This window comes from Pungitius pungitius, chromosome 2 (genome assembly GCF_949316345.1).
Source record: "Pungitius pungitius chromosome 2, fPunPun2.1, whole genome shotgun sequence".
Classification (NCBI taxonomy): Eukaryota; Metazoa; Chordata; class Actinopteri; order Perciformes; family Gasterosteidae; genus Pungitius; species Pungitius pungitius.
The window spans coordinates 9880744-9901912 of NC_084901.1; the positions used below are offsets into that span (position 1 = coordinate 9880744).

The window sequence follows — 21169 nt, forward strand, 5'->3', positions numbered from 1 at the left end:
TATAAATGTTAAAGAGATCTGTCTGGTCCCGTAGTCTCATATCTACTATTGCATTGGTTTGTTTGGTCAGTGACATTTAACACTAAAAATAATGGATTCATTTTAGGGACTACATTCATCTGAGAATAGAATTATTGGACGAACCAATCAACACGCCCTGTTGCTTATTCTGAATCAGTTTTTCCTGTAAGGTGTTTATCAAAAGCCTTCTCAGCAGGAGGCTGTCATCGTCTGAACTCCTTTGTAGTCAGACTGACAAAAACAGACTGTTTTAGAAACGAGATTTTAAAAAATGGCCCAAATGGCGACGAGCGTAAAAGGTGAAGTCGCAAAGTTACGCGCGTCAGTTGTCAGCTGTGCGCGCCCTCCCTCCCACTGGCAGCACTTCTCTTTTCAACAGGACCCCGCGTGACTCCTGTCACACCGTGGAGGAGAGCAGAGTGCCATGAAGACCGTCGGTGTGTGAGTGCTGTGCTGCCACAACATGATGCTGCTGCTGCTGCTGATGTCCAGTGTGTTGTTCGCGCTCTGGGGGGAGCCGGGTCGGTGCCTGGAGGACAGCGGAAGCTTCACCTTTGATGGAGACATCCGACAGTTCGCCGTGGCCTCCGGCACGTTGTACGTCGCTACGGACGAGAGGCTGTACCAGCTGAGCCACGACCTGACTCCGGTCCACAGTCTGACTCAGAGAGGGATCTTGACGCGTCATATGGACGAGGAGCACTTTTCCCGGGTTGCTGAGACGGACGAGGCGAACGCAACTTTTGGTGTCCACATATTGTTGCCGTTTGTTAAGAACGACTCTCTGATCCTCTGCGGGGTGACCGGGCAAGGTTACTGCGAAGTGCTGGAGCTGAAGAACATTTCCAATGTGCAGCACAATGAGAGCATCCAGGTGGGGTCCCTATGCGGCAAGTCCGTCGGCTTCCTGGTGGACCTGGAGCCAAACGACGTTTACATTTTGACGGCCAATCAGCTAAATGACACCAGGATCCCCTACTGCGTACTGGAAAGAGATGCGGTGTACCTTCATAATACGAAACTCCAACAGGCGGGTGGTATATTTTCAACGATTGAAAAACACAGTGACGCCTCAATCCAAGTCAACGGCAATGTCGAGTTTGTGGACGGATTTCAGATCAACTCAAGTATTTATCTTTTCTCCAACCTGCTCTCAAGTGACAAGAACAACAAAGTCCGTCTACTTTGGCTCCATGTCAAAAACAACAAAGTTGATACATTCAAGTCTCTGCGGGGCGCGACCCTCAGCATCCCTGGTGCTGATGGGGCCAAAGGCAGCAAGCTCCTCGCCTCCGCGGTGATCCCCGGAGGGCCGCGCGTTCTCTGGAGCGGCGTGTTCCGCGTGGGCGGAGGACGAAGCCCCAGCGAGCTGGTCCTGTTCGACATCAGCCCGGATCTCAGCAGACCCACCGATAATGATCCAGACTTCTGCACTGTCTGCAACAACGTGGGGAAACCGACGGTGGGTCGTTTTATAGATTTGAGTAATTGGGTGTTTCCAAGAAAGTTAAACAAATGACATTGTGTGGACTCATTCTGCGCACAGACATTCTTACAATGCGCAGTATCTCCATGTTATGAACCGTTTACAAAGTGTTTTAAATGACATAAAGGAGCAAAATGCAGTAGCAAAATAAGGGAAACTTATTCAATAATTATTTTTTGTTCACAAGATTAAGTTTTCCCACATAGATGTTGCATCTAAGCTTAAAGTATATTTCAAAGTACAATCTTTTCTGGTGGTCAAAGCATATTTGATGAGGGTTTGCTCACTGACTTAAAAAATAACAACTGTAATGAAAAGGTGAGAGATCGGTTCATGAGGCTTCTAAGTCGATTAGGGATATAGAGATGGTGCTAAAATCAGCAATTGACTATTGAATTTTAGTCATTAAAAGCCATTTCAACTGCACTATACTTAAAAAAATCTAAATATCCGTTTGATTCTAATCTGATAATCGCTGTGTTGGTTCGTCTCCAGCCAAAGATTCTGGAGCCAATGGCCGTGCTCTTCAAGCAGAACTACATGACCTCTGTTCTGGCAGTGAGACAAAAGTCCTGGATGGTTTTCTTCATCGGGACAGAAGACGGGCAGCTCATCAAGGTGTGTACGTCAGCTAGCAATGCAGAGTCCTGTGTTTTGGCCCCGTGTCTGTTTAGCACAATTAAAGATATTAATTGTTCAAGACTGTTTTAATAATAGTAAGATGCTGAGAGTCTGGTTGTGAAAGTATTAAAAGTGACCTGGTCACTGAAAGCCAACCATCTAAATTCTACGGCTGGTCTCTCCTTCAAACACAAATGCTCATTCTTAAATGGATCAAACCTAATCATTTTCCTTTGTAGCTCAATCAGAGACTTAACAAAGCTACCTTGTTGTTGTCAGCTTTCTGTGGACCAGAACTATCGGCCCACCTGTCCCACAGTGCTCTACAGGGCCGTTGACGACCGCAGAGTGTTTCCCAAAATGTATCTGGATCAAGTGGATCTTAAGCATGTGTACATGCCATTACAGAACCAGGTAGGTGCATTGTACATGTATAAATATTGTCTGGAGGTTTTTATTATACTTTTATTATAAAAATTCCAACTAGACTGTATATTAACATGTGACTGCATTCTAGATGAAGCGTGTTCCCGTGTCAAAGTGCAGCAGATACACAGATGTGCAGACGTGTTGGTCTGCGCACGATCCGTACTGCGTCTGGTGCGGCTCTCAAACAAGGTTAGGTGTCACGGTTTGGGCTTCCTTCCTCCTCTATTTTGTAGTTTCATGTCTCTTGTGGTCCTGGGTTAGCTTCACTTCCTGCCTTGTCCTGTGATTGCCTGATTGTTTCCACCTGTGTCCAATCACCTGCACCTCCCTTGTGTATTTAAGCCCTGTGTGTTGTCCCCTGTTGCATCATTGTTAAGTGTTGCCCGTCGTTGGCGCACATCCTCAGTTCTAATAAAGAGCACTTGTTGTTATGAAACCCTGCGTATGAGTCCTCTCTTCCGGTTCCAGCACCAACCAATGTGACATTAGGGAAACATCATAAACTCTGTTAAAACGTATTGTTTCTCTTCCTAGTTGCACATTTGAGGATGAATGCAAAGATTCCGACTGGGTGTCCATTCCTGATCGTTCTCAACACAGAATGGTTTCCCACAAAGTAACAAAGGACGCTGCTGGACAGGTACAGACCACCTAAAAGCTTTAACTGCAATCAGTTGGGACTGTCACATGTTCCTCTTTTAAACACTCTTATCCTTCCTCTATCAGATCACACTTAACATCCAGACTCACGTCACTGTGGGCCAGAACGTTGCGTCTATCTTTGCCTGTCAATTCTCCGCAAACTCTGGTGAGCTTTGTGGCAAGAAAAACCCTCCTCCGCTGTTCCCACAATGCACCTGTGTCCTCTCAAATAGTACACTTCCTGCTGAAGGTCAGTGAGCGCTACATATAATAATCCATGAAATAATTACATGTCGATTTAGTGATTTGAGAAGTTAACATGTTACATGTGACCCAACAGGACTGCCGTTCACTGTTAAGTTTAGACTTGGGAAGACTCGATTCAACAAACAGCTGAAGCTGTCCAGCTGCTCCGACATCAAGGGACCACCGACCTTCGTCCTGTAAGTACAGAGTCGGATGCATCACTGACAAAATGATCAGCTGCAGGTATATAGTCTCTTCACAGCTGTCTGTCACATGAGAGCCATCGTTCCTGCAAATGATTACACTTATAAATAAACATGTTTGCCGTTAACCTCAGGAATCCAGCTGACTTAAGACCAACGTATGCATCTAAATTCAAGCTTCACACACCAACTCCTATCAAGCCAAAAATGACCAAAGGACTGAATAAAAAAAGTTACAAAAATAAAAAGGTTCAAAAGCCCAATACATGAAAAGATATAATCAAATAATAGACAAAAAATGAAATAAAGAATTTAAAAAAAACTCCCCAAACGTATTCATTGACCTTTTAAGTAAAGCAATCTTCAAATCTTGACTTGCTGCATATCTCATGTTTCTTTATCAGACAAACAATAAGCAGTACCACAAACATGCGGTTTGTGTCATCCGAATTTGAGTATTAATCAGCAAAAATATGTCATTTGTTTCCTCTTCAGGTGTCGAACATGTATCGAGGCTGGATGTGGCTGGAGCAAAGATGGCTGCTCCTGGGCAAATGGAGACGGGGAGGATGTAAATACGCATGTTCTTATGTATCATCTAACGTACACAAGGCTTTTCCAGACCCCATACATGTTTCAAAGTGTTCCATTTGAAGTCCAAAGCATGAACACTACATCCATTCTCTCTGACCGTATAGTTGTTGTCTACATTTGCTGTGTATGTAATGTGATCCTGCTTCATTCTCTCCCCTCTTCTTCCTGCAGGAAAAAGTTTGCCAAATGATGCAGTCAGGAATGAACTTTTCTGTGAGTACGAGCTTCAATTCTCACACAATCTTTATCTGCTCACCTCATTCACACTCAGATTGAAACTACACGATCAAATTCATCAAAACAGATCAACTTTGTCTTTTTTTTTAATGTCAGAAACCAGGAATCTCTTCCATCACTCCCAGTAACGTGTCTTTCTACGGCAGAAACCATGCAGTGTTGTCCGGTTACAACCTCAGTGATGTGACCGGAGTGAGGATCCAGGTGGACGTGAACTGCCTTTCACAAGAGTCAGTTTACCAATGGCTCAAATTAGGTTTAAACTATCAGTTACAATTTTAAGAATGTGTTGGTGACAATTTAGTCAATACTCTATGTGCACTCTTCTTTGAAGCTGGGTTTTGCATTTTTCTCTTTGTGATTTGGCTCCAATCATTTTTTTTGTGTTTTTTATGTAATTCTACTTTGATTAGGATTACGTCATGGTTGATGGATGCTTATTATAAACTTCAGGTTTGTGTTTGTAGAAATTCAGAAAACTTTGTCAATGGTGCAGCTGTTGATCTGTCAGATGACCATTTTGTAGGTTTAAGGAAAGTTCATCTTTCTATTATAAAACACCGTCTCATTGAGTTAAACTTACTCGTGCCAAGCCACATAAGAGCGTCAAAATGTGGGTGTTATTTTCTGAGTCCTGACGTCAGTGAGAATAACTGGTTTCCCCTCTCAGGTCTCCTGTATGGAACAAGACTGATGGGAAACTGGTGTTCCACATTCCCAGTGCCGATAATAAAGGCACCGTCCAAGTATGTGTTCTCCTCCCAGACGGCAGTTGCCACGGCAATGCTGCAATCACCTACATGTCATCTCCGTCCTGCACCAACATCGTACCAAGCACCTCTTGGATCAGGTATGTGTAGCATTTAGAGACACATGTGGCTTCATTTTATTTTTTTAAAGAAGGAAATAACACTGGTCTTCACCACGTTATAACTTACTTGACTACTTGATTTTATACTTTGGAAATTACAAATCTTCTAGACAGCATTGTCAACGTAAAGCAGTGAACACTTCAGTTGGCTATTTTGGAATCTGCTTTCAGTGTTTTGTCACGAATCATACTGCTGAGACTTATATTCAGTAACCTTGTTAGTAGGTTAACAGTTGGGGGTCATCTTATGAGCAAAGAACGGCACTTCCCAAAAATTGTCTTTCACCATTATGCCACTTCCTGTTTTGTTGCACAGCTGAAAGCACCACTTCTGTCTTTTCACACTGTTGCTTGTTAACCTTGAATTTGTTCGGAACATGCATTTACATTACATGTCATTTAGCCGACGCTTTTATCCAAAGCGACTTACAATAAGTGCATTTCCACATAGAGATACAAACTCAGAAGAACAAGTAACAAGAAAGTACAATTTTCATCAAATAAGCAGTTTCAAAACATGTTATTGAAAAGTGCCATTATAAGTACAATTTAAGTGCTACGATTTGTTAGTGCTACGGTTTGCTAGTGTTTTAGTCTAGTCGATCTCGCCGAGTGCTTTTCTCTCAGTGAGGGAGGAACAAGCAGCTTGGCAGATGCAGATCCATGTCCTGGATGTAGACTGGACCCGCTCCATTCACAGCATGGTACGTCAGACATGTCAACCCTCCCGATTTTTCCGGGAGACCTCCCGAAAATCTCCCGGACCGACCTTTCTCCCGAATTTCTCCCGATTTCCACCCGGACAACAATATTGCTACACCATCTGTCACTGGGCACGCCGTTTCAGACCGAACAATAATAAAGGTTACACCTTGAAGTCAAGCGCGGCAATTAGAACGGAAAAAGATGAGACTAACGTGAGTAAAGGGGGAGAGGGAGGGAGCATCTTGCATCTGCCACTCGACTCTTAGCAAAGAGGTGTCATGGCTACAGGTGCCAGCCGGGCGATGACACGCCCCCTTTTTCCTGCAAATTGAATTTCACAGGTGCTGCTCATAGCTACGCTCCTTCAAGGGATGTGCTACAAGCATTGCACCTTCAACCCCCCCCCCCCCCATTGAGTACCAATGTTTTGAACTGGATGCGGGCGGTGACTGGTAACCAGTGAAGAGAACGGATAAGTGGTGTGGGAGTATTTCGGAAGGTTGAAGACCAGTCGAGCTGCTGGATTCTGGATAAGCTGCAGTGGTCGTATGGCGGTACCTGGGAGACCTGCCAAAATGCATACATTTTAGCTGCCAAAATGCATACATTTTAGTTGATAATTTGAAAAACAACTGTGAACCTGAAAGTTTAAGTTTTGTTGTCGAACGTTGAAAAATGCAAAAATATATTCAAAATAAAAATAAGTAGACGAAACTTATTTTTGGGTTGAATATACACTCACCTAAAGGATTATTAGGAACAAAACCAATTTATCATTTATGCAATTATGTAATCAACCAATCACATGGCAGTTGCTTCAATGCATTTAGGGGAGTGGTCCTGGTCAAGAAACTCCTGAACTCCAAACTAAATGTCAGAATGGGAAAGAAAGGTGATTTAAGCAATTATGAGCGTGGCATGGTTGTTGGTGCCAGACGGGCCGGTCTGAGTATTTCACAAATTGCTCAGTTACTGGGATTTTCACGGACAACCATTTCTAGAGTTTACAAAGAATGGTGTGAAAAGGGAAAAACATCCAGTATGCGGCAGTCCTGTGGGCGAAAAAGCCTTGTTGATGCTAGAGGTCAGAGGAGAATGGGCCGACTGATTCAAGCTGATAGAAGAGCAACTTTGACTGAAATAACCACTCGTTACAACCGAGGTGTGAAGCCACAACACGCAAAACCTTGAGACGGATGGGCTACAACAGCAGAAGACCCCACCGGGTACCACTCATCTCCACTACAAATAGGAAAAAGAGGCTACAATTTGCAAGAGCTCACCAAAATTGGACAGTTGAAGACTGGAAAAATGTTGCCTGGTCTGATGAGTCTCTATTTCTGTTGAGACCTTCAGATGGTAGAGTCAGAGTTTGGCGTAAACAGAATGAGAACATGGATCCATCATGCCTTGTTACCACTGGGCAGGCTGCTGGTGGTGGTGGTGTAATGGTGTGGGGGATGTTTTCTTGGCACACTTTAGGCCCCTTAGTGCCATTTGGGCATCGTTTAAATGCCACGGCCTACCTGAGCATCGTTTCTGACCATGTCCACATTACGATTTAAACTGAGCAATGTTTTTCAGTAAAATAAAACATTTGCATAAAGCAAGCCAATCCACTTTTCCATGTTGATAAGAACATTAAAATGAAGAAAAGTTATGGAAAAAAATAATTGAAGGGACATTTGGAATATACAAATTTGCGATTGTGATTAAGTTTGAGTTAGCTATGATTGGGATTAATCCTGATTGGATATTTTAATTGTCTGACAGCGCTAATTTTTATCATAATGATCATTTGCCATTGGCCTATTAACTATTATTGCCCCTCTAAAAGACATCCCTGCAACCCAATCAAACAACATCTTCTCTGATTGGCTGCTGCTCTGTGTCCAATAGTGGGAAGAGGGCGCTAACACTGGGGGGATCCCACCTGGAGTTTGTGGAAGAGGTCATGCACAACCACGCCCTGCAGGAAGTCAGAGCCCCCAGGAACAGAACCAGTCAGGTGAGCCTATAGCCTGTCCCATGGTATTGTCTCACATTTCGCATGATAAACATGCTGTCATTTTGCATCTTAATATTAACATTTTTCATTATGTAATGTAATGGCGATTGTTACACATGCGTCGACACACTTGCACAACCATGCAGACTGGGGTATGTCATTTATTACGTCCCATTTTGTTTGTATTGTATATACTTTGCATGTGACCCCGTGCTCTAACGCAGTAATTCTTAACCATGGGGCCGCGAGCGCCACCTAGAGAGCCGCAAAACACTTTCAATTTGTCCCCGCGTGCCGCACAGGGCTGCGGTTGAAATATTTCAACTTGGGCCGAAAAATGTACCCACCGCCGTCTTGCAAAAGCCAATAAGCGTTGAGATGCTCCCCTCGTCATCACCGGCGTCCGGCTGCACACTTGATGAAACTGCCGCTCACCGGAGACACGCACACACAGCTGAGACTGGATGCACTGTAAGTTAGTTGGTGTCTATGGCGATGGCAACGGATGACGTCATGAACCCAAACACAACACCAAGTATAACTGTCTTTACGGAGACAAGTAACGAAGATAAGCCACACCCCCTTCCAGGCACTGTCGATTGTATGGTGAAATGTCGCATCTCTTTTGGTGTGAACGCAGCATAACTCCAACGAAGCATTGAAGCCGTCCAAATTAAAGCGTTGTATGTGAACCAATGATCCACTCTAAATAACGGAGGGGTTTTTTGTGTTATTCTCTGAAGAGTCTCACCTATGACACCCCTGCAGCTGACAAAAAGACTTTGGGCAGCGTCGTGTTTCTAAAAGTGGCTAATCAATCCATAGCCTGCTCCACAACAATAAACTACCACCCAGACCCCAAGTTCACGAGCTTCTCCTCCATAAGAACAGGGGAAGATGTGCGCATCACCTTACAGGTAATGCATATTTTTTAATCCTCATGAACAAATGGATGCGTACATCCTCAAATGTGTTTCCTGTTATTTCAGAAAACGGCAGACAAACTTGAGGTGACCCCTGCAGAGTTGTCAGTGTGGGGCGTTATGGAAGGAAAGCAATACCCCTGCATCATGGAAGACAAAGATAGCAATAATGAGACAGACTTTTTCATCTGTGAGATTAAAAGGACGACCAATGCAGAAATTTCGCAGTTACTGGTAAGTTATTTGTATGTCAGTCACACACCAGTCTAGATGAGGCTATGGTGTAATCAGATAGTCACTTTATTGGGTTAGTGGTACGATATGTTACCAAATATAATAGAAGTTTCCCTGCGATAGTTACCGAACCAAAGTAGTCAATTTTTTTCCTGTTATATTCATTTCAAATATATAGTGATTGTCGCTTTTTTTTTTTTTTAACAGATAAACTATGGAGACAAGATGGTAACATTGGATGTCAGATCTTCATCATATCTGTACCTGCTTCTTGTCTTTCTGCTGCTACCCTGCATCATTGTTGGTAATAAAAACCAAGAAGGGTTGAATGATTTGACCCATTTTGGTCTACTAAAAGCCTAAAAAAACCATTTTGATGTTAAATTGTAAAAATTACTTTTCCCTGCTTGATTTGGTCTCTCAGCGGTGGTGATCTTCTACCGAAGCCAGCAGAACAAGCTCACGGCTAAGATGAACAAGCGCATGGAAGACCTGGAGCTTGACATCAGGAATGACATTAGACAAGGTTGAGCCTTTGAAGCCACCCATTCTCACAAAATCTACTTTCGTAAAGGCTTAAATATGATCAAAATACTGATGTAAACGGAAGGAAGATGTGCGCAAACCAATACGACGGTCTGCTTCCAAACTCTACAATGTTGTGTTGTGCATTTTGCCATTTTGGGAGACCAGAAATAGGGTTAGTTTTTTGTTGAGACAACAGTAATTTGGCTACTTAGAAAATACAAAAACAGATGTACAAAGACCGTTTGTACCAATTTTAAAACATCTCCATAGTCATGGGAATGCACTTTCCCTGTAGCGCAACCACAATTATCTTATTTACATATAGTGTTTAACTGTTGGCATACTATGAAATATTGGATACACTTCAATTATTTGTATCCATTTATACATGTATTGATGGATGCATTCTTGTTCCCTCACAGTCTAAATGTATCCATTTTCACTTCCCCTTTCAACTTGTGATGTGCAAACAAACGCTTGCTTCACAATTAGCTCATTTTAAGTTTATATATGGCCTGCCAGGGTCAGCCACTCAACGAGCACAAGTCAAAAGCAGCCACACTGTCTTCCACAGGTTTCATTGATCTGCAGACAGAGAAAGCTGACCTGATGGAAAACGTTGGAGCAATTCCTTTCCTGGACTACAAGCACTTTGCCTCCAGAATTTTCTTTCCGGAGGTACACTTCAGCTGGAAGGAAAATGACGCCAACTGTTGCTGTGAGATGTCAAATATGACCCACGTCTAGTAAGGTCTAGATTAACAAAGGCACCTTTTTATCTATGGTTATGTTTCAGAGTGAATCCTTGATGGCGTTGTGTATCAAAGACATCGGCCAGGTAAGGTTTACGCCCCGATGACGTCGGTACCACGTTGTGACTCTCACTGATATGTTGCTCTATTTGACCTGAAATCAGGACGCGGTGAAGGTTGAACTTGACGAAGGTTGCCAGGGCTTGTCCAGGCTGCTCCAGGACCAGCTCTTTCTCACATCTATGGTGCACGCTCTGGAAGAGCAGAAGAGCTTCACCGTCAAAGACAAGTCAGTTTCGGGTTTTTTTCTGCATTGTTGTCTTGCAGAACAGATGTCTAAAGTGTAGTCAAATACAGTTGTGAGTTACCAAAATGTACTAAACTTGATTCACATCCCTTGTTCTTTTACTGTGGTCACTTCCGTGACTTGCTCTTCTCTTTTTCATCATCTAACTGTTTTATTGGTCTATTGTTTCTGGTCATGGTCCTTCTAGTGAAGCCCAGATCCTGTCACTTAAGCCAAATAGTGGCGTCTTTGCTTAAAAACTGCTATTGGGTTTCTTTTTATACTGACTTTGTTTTGTCTCCTCACCTTTGCCTAATGTCGTGCAGGTGTGTGTTGGCTTCTTTACTGACCGTGGCGCTTCACCACAACCTGTCGTACCTGACTGAGATAATGGAGACTCTGCTCAGGGCTCTAACTCAGCAGAAGAGCAACGCTCAGCCCAAACTGATGCTCCGACGCACCGAGTCTACTGTGGAGAAGCTGCTGACCAACTGGATGTCCATCTGCCTTTATGGCTTCCTCAGAGTCAGTTGCTCTCATGTTTCTGTTGAGTTTGCTATTTTAACCACGCTAGTAGCATCTTGGCTGTACGGATGGCAATGTCTGTCAGTCGGTTGGTTCATTGCTTGGTACAGCCTTGAATATCCATCTGAATGGATATTTGGTACTGGCATGTTTCCTTCATGATGAATTGTAATAACTTTGGGGGTCCCATATCTTTCATGTTGTGCTATCAGGTCAAAATAATGTATTCTGATATATTTTGACTTTAAACTAAAAAACATTTTAACAAACTTTTGATATTCCCATCGGCCTCAGCTGAAATTTGTGTTCATGTTCCAGAAGCAAATGTTGCCATGCTAACAAGCCAATTTGAGATGGTATATACAATACCTGCTAAACATGTTAACATGTGAGCAAGGCTTGCATTAAATTTTTTGCTCAGTGGGCCACTGTGGCTAGTGGTTTTTCCAAAGTTACTAGCCACTTAGCAATTTCATTAGCCACAATTTTTGTTGCGAAATTTAATTTAATCAAATGTGAATATGGTTTGTTACAATTTGCTTGAACTAGATTTAAAATCCTTTTCAAATGCAAATGACCATTGTAAACACCCAAATCAAGACTACATCAAAGGTAAACATACAGTCACATGTACATCTACACAAGGTATTTTTTTTTTAGTATGAAAACATGCAACTGATTAAGACAAAGAAAAAAATAGTAGCTCGTTGCATATAACTGGTGCATTTTGTTTGGGGCTTACCATCTCAAACGCAAAACCATTCCAAAAATAGCCACTTTGTCGAGTGCAAATAAACCAGAGAGACTGGTTTACCCGCCACAGACGAAATCTACCCGCATTTGGCGGGTGCTAATGTCAAGCCCTGCATGTGAGCTCATTTGCATTGAGTTCCCAGACAGTCTCGTAGAGCCATAAGCATGGCTTTACTTTTTGTCATCTTTACGGACTCCTCTCCTTGTTCGATATAGAAATGGAGAAATATGCATGTCGACAAAACGGGAGCATCCAGCTGAGTATCAGAAACCGAGCATTTCAACCAAATGGCTTACAATTTGTGGGACCAACCAATTTTCTCACCTAGACTGCCTTAACTAAAATGAATGAAAACTACCTCACACTGAATAAAGCCTTGTATGCTAGCTGTAGGTAAGGAATTGGCTGGTTGCCCTTCAAGTATATTGCACCATACTACAGCATGTCTGTCCAGTGATTGGTTTTTCATTATATCTTGTTCAGGTGTTGTTCCATTGAGGTCCAGGCAGGCTAGTTACCAAATACCCCCCCCCCCCCCCCCCTTGGCCCCATAGCTATAGAAATCTATTCAGCCATTTCATAAACCACATCCTGTTCCTACTTGCCTTATCTGCTTATCAAAGAAAGGACACATTATGTGGTTACGGTTCTTTCTGTACAGCTATCACAGAATTAGAGGTGCCTGCTTTGATTAACTGACTCTTCCCGTTTCTGGTTTTGTGCAGGAGAGTGTGGGGCAGCACCTGTTTGTGATGGTCAGCGCTCTCACGCAGCAAACAGCTAAAGGACCTGTGGACTGCGTGACGGGGAAATCTCTGTACACACTCAGCGAGGACTGGCTGTTGTGGCAGGCTCAAGACTTCACTTCCCTGGTAGATATGAATAAACACACCGTTTACATCTCACTGCATTTGAGCTGGTTACCTGCTTGCAAAAAGAGGTCATTTTGTGGTATTCTCAGGAATGAAATGCTCTTTTTGTGTTTGCATATCGCTCTGTGTTGGTGTGTCACAGGTTCAGTCATGTGTGCATTGACACTTCCCAATTCTTAGTTCTGTTTTTTTAGGACCGTGTCAGTTACGGGACGCTGTTTGTAAAATGTTGCATGTTCTAAAATCCTGCACAGTTTTGGTACATTATCATATGGGAAGAAAAAACAGGACAATAATCACTTTTCAGAGAGAAAATCATGTAAATACATGCAATAACTTTTCCAAGGACAATGTTTGGCAGTAATGCAAAGTTGTTAAATAATATAATCATCTAAATGTAAATGTTCAGTCTACATGTCAGACTTGACGACTGAACATTATAATATGGCAAGGTGGCAAGTCCATGAGAAGGTCTGAAATGTTTCCATGTCTGCAGCATCAATAGCGATCGTACAGGAAGTCCTCGTGATGTGATAAGAGATCTTTGTGATGTGAAAGAACTCTCTCTGACTCTATGAAACATTCATCTATTATATCGCTACTTCATCAATGAGGAAGAGAGCTGCCCTTTTTCCTCCAGCAGTCTCGCGTTAGTACAGTAGCCAACGTGGTCAGTTAACACTTCTTAGTATTAAATATTCACGGGAGAAAAAGGACAGACCGCCATCGTCTCTTTGGTCTTAGAACTTGCACTGAGCGCATGTTTCAGCATCCAGGTGCAACACATGTTTCAATGTGACGTCATTACGTAAGCTATTTAACATGGCTTTGCACTCATATCATATATGCTCAACAGGAGCAGTTTCACGTTTTTGGATGTGTTGCTATGGGGATTTTGCCAAATTTGCTTTGAGGAACTGAAAAGCCTCACCTATGTAATCTTACACTGAAAATGATCCGGTTAGCGACGTACGAGGAACAGTATTTGCTTTAAGCTCAGTCTGTTGACTAAATATAAACCCTCCCAATCTTCTAATTCACACTCATTCTGTTATCAAGTTCAGATCAAAAATTTGCAACATTAAGAGTATTGTGCCAAGTACACAGCGGCTGGTACCGGATAACTTCAGTAGCTTTATTTATAGGATTTTTATGGTTATTTAAAACAACAAATATCCTGGAAGTTTCAGAACAGAGGTTTTCTAAATAGTTCCAGAATAGCTTCGGTGAAAATATAAACCTCACAGGATTTTTTTTTTTTTTCTTTGTGGTTTCCGTTTTTCAAAAAACAGTTTTAGGGACCTGGGTAACACAAGTGAAACTGAAAAACACCCTCTGACTTCTGCCAACAGGTCCAAGTTTTCAATAATCCAGTGAAATATTTCAACAGCCACTTGATGGTTTACCACATTTTTATATGAACGTCAATCACTAAAAGTATTACAACAGGGAGCCAGACACCTCGACACACTCTGCAAAGCGGCACTCATTTTAAACATATTGCATTATTTAGGGTTGCATCATGTAGAGTTATCTTGTATACTCTCATGGAAGTTATGCAACAGAAAGTCTAGTTTGTAAATTGAATAGTTGTACAAGTAAAAAGACATTTCATTACAGTCTTGCATCAGCGAGAATGTGCTGCTTCCTGATGGGGAGTAACGCTACTCCAGAGATCACATGTTCTGCTGTGACAGAAGATGTTTCAGGAAGCAGCTACTCCCTTAGACTCTTTAAAAAACATCATTTCAAGGAAGTGGAGCACCACCAGCACTTCTCGGATAAAACACATCAATGAGCAGTGCTGTTAATGTTAAGATTAGCTAACTGTGAATGCACCTTACTCCTAACACTTAGCACTGGTTATTTCATCATTTGGGTAACCTTGTCGTGGAAATTAAAGCATAGGTTTGCAATCTGCAGAAATTTGCAAGATCCAAACAAAAAACCCAGCCTACTGTTGCCCGTCTTATCGGATGGCAGCAGCTGTGCAGCACTAGCTCCAAAAGTTTCTGAATCTAGCGAGAGTCTCGAAGTCAGTAACATCCTGTCCATTCAGGCCTCCGAAGGCCCACAACAAACCCAGTTATTGATATAACACGTCTAGAGATATAACCTCCATTTGATATATCCACAATCGGGTAGAAACACCATCCATAGAGACTTGAGAGGAAATGCCCAAAGATAAACCCCACTGGTCTATGGTGACCGTAATAGTGACAGATCATAGCTTTTTAAAAAAGCTTTTAATTAAATATTGGTTAGAGGGCCTATTCTAATTATTTTTACTTTTATCTTGCAATTTTTTTTATTGTTGTGGATGTGATGCTTATTGCTATGTAGCACTTTGAGATTAAAAAAAATGTAAAGTGCAATATGAATGAAATGTATTATTAATGGCACTAATAATAAAAATGATGGCAGCACCTGCTGCTATAAGGAGGCAGCACCGGAACCACGATCTATAAAAACCTGTGAGGCGAGAAAACACACATTCTCTGCGAAAGAAACAAAGTTAAAAAAAGACACAACATCGCTATTCACAATCAAACACATGAAAGGATGAAGGCAGTATTAAAGGTTTGACCGTAGCTACACCTGTTTGCAATGTGACAAATGAATTCACAGCCAGAAATGTATTGGACGCTTTCAATTATCTCACTGCAAAGTCTTTTTATGTTGAGGTTTTAGCACATTAAACACATGAAGAGCTTGCAAATAAACTAACGGCAATGTATCTATTGGGTTATCTCCATTAGGCTCTTCTGAAGCCTGGTTACAACTTCAGCGCTCGGCATTCTGTCCTCTCTTAAATTTCCTTTTCCTCGGCTGCTGCAGCAGTTATGTTATTGAGTCCAACAAACCATCGCACTTAACTGCACATTCAACAATTAGAGGATGTCTGCATTAGATGCATAACTGCGGAAAGGAAACAATATGGAGTGATGATGCATTATCCACTACAACGCTGTTGTGAAAGCCTTTTAGTAACCACACAGTTTTCTCTGCAACAATGACTGCAGCCTGACCATGAGGAATCTTTCCTTTTTTATGTGATAAATTATGAAACCAGAGCTGTTCCAATCAGGCTTTGAAAGGCATTATTACTAGTAATTTCAGTGGTTTTCTGAGGGGGACAAATGGCCGCATACTGTGTGTGTTCACTAATCACACATGCACTCGTACTGAGCCATCTGCGTATCTCAAAGTAGACGTCTCAGAGTAGTGAGTGAGCTCATTCAATTAAGGACATACATTCTGAGGTAGCCGTTTGAATCTTGGGTGGCTATTATTTCCTGTAATAAGCCAACTGTCCATATTGATGTCTATTGTTTATAGAAGCTGAAGGTGCTGTTTGCAGTGGGCAGTGACGGAGAGGTCAGCGATCATCTGGAGGTCAACGCTCTCAGCTGTGACTCAGTAGAGCAAGTCAAAGAGAAAATCCTGTCCGCCTTCAAGGCCAAGTTTGGGTTCCCCTACAACGGCCACCTCAGGGACGTTCGTCTCGGTAGGTAACGGGCCAGTCTCCCGGTCTCTCTCGTCTATGTAGAAGGTGGTGGATTCCATCTATTTCCTCCTGTTGGAATAACATTTGCCACAATTGGAAATTGCCAGCTGATTTGAAAGAAAATCCCTATTTGTTTGTTTGTTCACACAGTTTAACCATACATGCACCCTTGTTCTCACCAGAGTACGAGAAGAATGGATCGTTCTTTGCCCTTGAAGAAGTGGATTCGAGCTCTGAGGTCATTGGGGAGGTCACGATGCTCAACACACTCAAGCACTACAAGGTGAGGAATGGGATGATTTAGGATTTAGTCTGTTAGTGGAAGAAGGCTCTCAACTGTCAAATTTACCAGCTCTCGTGGAAAAAAGGGACGCCCACTAAAACGTTGCGCCGCATTACGAAACATAAGTACACATGAGAGCAAGGAAGTTGGGCTCGACCTGCAAGTTTGGACCCCCCCTCCCCCCTCGAAGTGTCGTTGTTCCGCTCTCTGCACACAGGAAGAGAGCATGCCCATGTGTTCTGTTGTGGTTGTCGTATAAATATTGTTAAAAAAAAAAAACTGTAAATATCCTATGGCTCCCTTTTTATTCTTGGAATATCTACAGCCTTAACCTTGTTGTTGGACCCAGATATAGAGAAGTACCTGTTTTAGGACATCAAGAAGGAGAAGCTTACTTTGAAATTAGTGGTTGAACTGCTGTTAAGACTAAACATCTCCATTAAGCATTAACAGATTTGAATAAGTAATAACTGAGTCGGTCTACTGCGTCTCAATGAAAGACCATATCTCACTCATTAACAAGAGGTCAAGCTTTTATATAAGAGGAAGAAAATACCCTACTAGTGTAGAGTGGTTTGTAATGGCTTCATAACTGGATAATGGAGTCATTTTTTTTGCTCTTGGTCTCTTTAATCTCTTAATACCATCAGAGTCTGGGATAGTTGACTCCAACACATGAGTTGTGTGATAGTCTGATGGGACGGTATAATCTATCCTACACAATCCAAACACGGGTCTTTCTGCTTGGTTTCTGTGGTTGAACTGGTGAAAGATAATCCGGAAACAGTCTATTGCGAAGCTCTCCGCTGACAGCAACAGGCACACGACACACCCAGCTGTCACCGCATTGCTCCTCCATCACCGTGTGGTGCGCTGCAGCCACGCAGCGTGTCATCCGCTCTGCAGAGAAGGTGAGAAGGAGCCGTCTCTCCAGGACTTGTTCGCTTCAAGGACTTTGAAGCGGGCCAGAAATATTGAAGCCGACCCCTCTCACCCTGGACATGACCTGTTTGTGCCCCTTCCATCCGGCAGGAGGCTGAGGTTCATCAGGACCAAGACCTCACGCCACACTAACAGTTTCTTCCCTTCGGCAGTCGGGCTCATCAACAAAGCCCGGGTCCCCCCCTGACTGACTCTCACTCCCATGTACATTCACTTTGTCACTTTCACTTGTCCCTTTGTTAGCTGGTGCACTTTATTTTAATTTTTAATTTTATCTTTATTTCTCAACTTACTAACCCATAGCATATATTTTATTATACTTTTATTTTTATCTGATTGCTGCACTATGTTGTCTTTATTGTACTGTCTTCCGTCATGCACCAACCGGCAAGTCAAATTCCATGTATGTCATAACATATGATGGCAATAAACGTTTCCAGATTTAGGATCTGATCGAATCCGTTTTGGACAACACTACATTTGGTAGAAATTCTGATTTTTTGTGAAATTGTAATATTTAACGCTAGTTTGTTGGCTATTAGTCACATGTTGTCCAATGAAGGTTCAAAGTAACACATCGTTTGTGGTTATTATTAAAGCATATTTAAAGTGTCATTAAAGCAACTCCTCTTAAAATGAGCTTCAGTGTTTTACGATGCAGAAATGAAACATGTCAGATACACACCCATTCCCACATACATTTATATTTATAAATGCATAACAGGCATGTAGATGGGATCTTACTTTCTTTGACTCCATGACTATTGTTTCATGGCCACTGAGAACTGGACGACATGAACAGAGCTTCTGTTCAACGCCTCCTGCTTGTTTGCCATTCAGGTGCAGCTGACCTCTTGTCAGTTACTAACATTTCTGTTTGTGCTGCTGTAGGTTCCTGATGGAGCTAGCATCAAAGTGCTTTCGAAGAAAGATCACCCCCCCCTGAGCCCGCAGGGAAGTCTGAAGGGTAAGAGCTGAGAAGAACACATCATTGTTTACTTGTTTACTATAAATGTGGATGGAGGCACAGGCGGTCAGTGTCAATAAAAAGGAGCCTAAGTTAAAGGGAAACCAGGTTGGTCTATGATGGAAAAGTTAAAAAGCAAATCTGTACTGAACTGCTGAATGCACAGAGGAAAAAGATTTTGAACAGTTTGATGGTTTTTGCGATAACGATCAAGAATGCCTCTGTACAAACCATTAGTTTGATGGCAGCAGGAAGGAAGGAGCTCTGGTTTCTCTCTTCACACGTCACAAGTAAAGCAGCCTTTCAGGAAATGCACTTTTAAACTAGCCTGCATTTAAATAAGTCATATTTATCATGTGGTCATGTTCTAGTTGGGCCTTTTGTAGCCCGTTATTGGTGTAATATTGTCGCGGTAGACCTGCATCAGTGAATCCTGTTCACATTGCTTAGTATAGTTGCATTCTTTAAACACAGCTTGATCCCATGGCGTTTTCCATAGAGGTCAAAGAAAGCTGAATAGACATTTTTGGACGTTTCTATCACAGCACTGTGGCCCACACTTTGACTGTGCCCCGTCAAAATAAATCGAAGTAGGGTTGTTATTATTACTGCTGTTGATAATCAGTTCATTTTGGTTTCCTTTAGACGACGAGAACTTCTCTGGAAAATACTTCCACTTGGTAAGAGACAGTTTTTGTTTTACTGAGGTGAATCCTTGGCTAATAAGACCATCGCTACACATGTACATAGCTAAATATTCCAACTGAATCGGGGTTGACTAATTTAATGTTTATTTTGTTAATTGCTCTGTTCTTCAGATTGATCCTGATGTAGATGAGGATCAAAGCAGGAACCCGGAGAGGAAGAAGTTGAAACTGAAGGAAGTGCACCTCACCAAACTGCTCTCCACCAAGGCAAGAGGATCGAGCCCGAATGCATTGTGCACAGAAACCCACAGCAGCTCTAGAAATACAAATACCAAATTGCGGAAGCTTTCATGTTGCACTGGGTCAGAGGGAAATTGCATCACTTTTTTTTTTCTTTTTTCTTCTCTCTAAGGTGGCCGTACATTCGTTTGTGGAGAACTTGTTCAGATCTATCTGGGGGACAACGCCGCAAGGCAGAGCCCCCCAAGCCATCAAATACTTCTTTGACTTCCTGGACACTCAGGCAGACGACATGAAGATCACTGACCCAGATGTCCTGCACATCTGGAAGACAAACAGGTATTGTTGGATCATCCAAAGCTCTTTGGACAATCGTTGGTACAGAGGGGTTTTTTCCCTTAGAAACTAAACTCTTCCCGACACGTCCACAGTTTACCTCTGCGCTTCTGGGTCAATATCCTGAAAAACCCCCAGTTTGTTTTTGACATGGAAAAGACCCCCCAACTCGAAAGCTGCCTAAGTGTCATCACTCAGGCCTTCATGGACTCCTTCTCCCTCAGCGACACCCAGCTAGGAAAGGTAACACAAAATGAACTATTGCAAGAAACGCCTGTGACCTTTCAGTGTTGAGACGATAGATCTACTACAGTAATATGAAGCTGTCTATATGCAGGGGTTCCGATTGGCAGCTATGAGAGTAATATTCTAAATAAAGCACTCCCCAGTTGCTAATTTATTAAGACTGTATGAGTCACAATATACTTTGAATATTGTGTTCCAGTATGCACCAACCAACAAGCTGCTGTACGCCAAAGACATACCCTCGTTTAAACAGGAAGTCAAGGCCTACTACAAGCACATCAGTGACCAGTCACCGCTCACAGGGTCTGAATTCAAGCAATTCCTGCAGGAAGAGTCAAAGGTAACGTGTATTTATGTAGAACGTTTTTTTTAAACAATTGGCACTGTGAAGACCGCAAATGATGGGATGACTTTTTATCATTTCAGAAACACGAAAACGAGTTCAACGAAGCCGCAGCCTTGAGAGAGTTCTACAAATTCATACAGCGATACTTCCCCGAGGTCGGTCCTTTTTGTCGCCACCCCTCAGTACATTTTTAACAGTGTGATTTTTTTTTTTCTTCTTCAATACATGTATGAGCACAGCCTGGTAAAATTAGATAAATGTGTCAATAGTGGGTATTTATTTATAACTGGTCACAAGACAATTGTGAAGAGGAAATAAGACCTTTGCTCATCAGTTGTTTCCTTTTTTTAAATGCGATACGGCCAAAAATGAAACATTTTGACCATAGTAAAATCCTTCTCACACTTTATTTGGATGAAAATTGTGGATTTTTAATAATGCCCTTCTGTATTTTCTAAAGATCAAAGAGAAGCTGGAACAAAATGGAGCTCCGGCTGAGCTGATGGAGCAACTACAGCATGTTAAAAACTCGTTTGATGGACTAAAAAGCTGCTCCTGGAACTAAACTGCTGTCCTCTTACATGGAAGACATTTTTTCCTGAGGCTGGATCATCTGCTGCAGAGCATTACCAGTCTACTTTTGAAGATTTGAAAGTGACATCACTCAGTTCTTTGTTGGCTGAACCTGTCGCTTATACATGTTTGTATTTACACAGC

At 42.3% G+C, this 21169-nt stretch overlaps 1 protein-coding gene across 1 annotated transcript; it reads left to right on the forward strand.

The window, feature by feature from the left end:
* Positions 1-306: 306 nt before the first annotated feature.
* On the forward strand, positions 307-21159 carry plxnc1 (plexin C1). The gene is made up of 31 exons (XM_037461386.2): positions 307-1483; positions 2003-2125; positions 2408-2542; positions 2646-2746; positions 3092-3197; positions 3284-3449; positions 3540-3642; positions 4144-4219; positions 4414-4455; positions 4576-4709; positions 5150-5329; positions 7955-8063; positions 8807-8980; positions 9053-9220; positions 9428-9524; positions 9645-9746; positions 10323-10426; positions 10545-10586; positions 10665-10789; positions 11113-11311; positions 12791-12937; positions 16277-16445; positions 16628-16728; positions 18562-18637; positions 19283-19317; positions 19456-19551; positions 19697-19863; positions 19956-20103; positions 20306-20446; positions 20533-20607; positions 20913-21159. The coding sequence occupies exons 1-31, from the start codon at positions 485-487 to the stop codon at positions 21015-21017; spliced, it is 4545 nt and encodes a 1514-aa protein (XP_037317283.2). The 5' UTR covers positions 307-484; the 3' UTR covers positions 21018-21159.
* Positions 21160-21169: the final 10 nt, after the last annotated feature.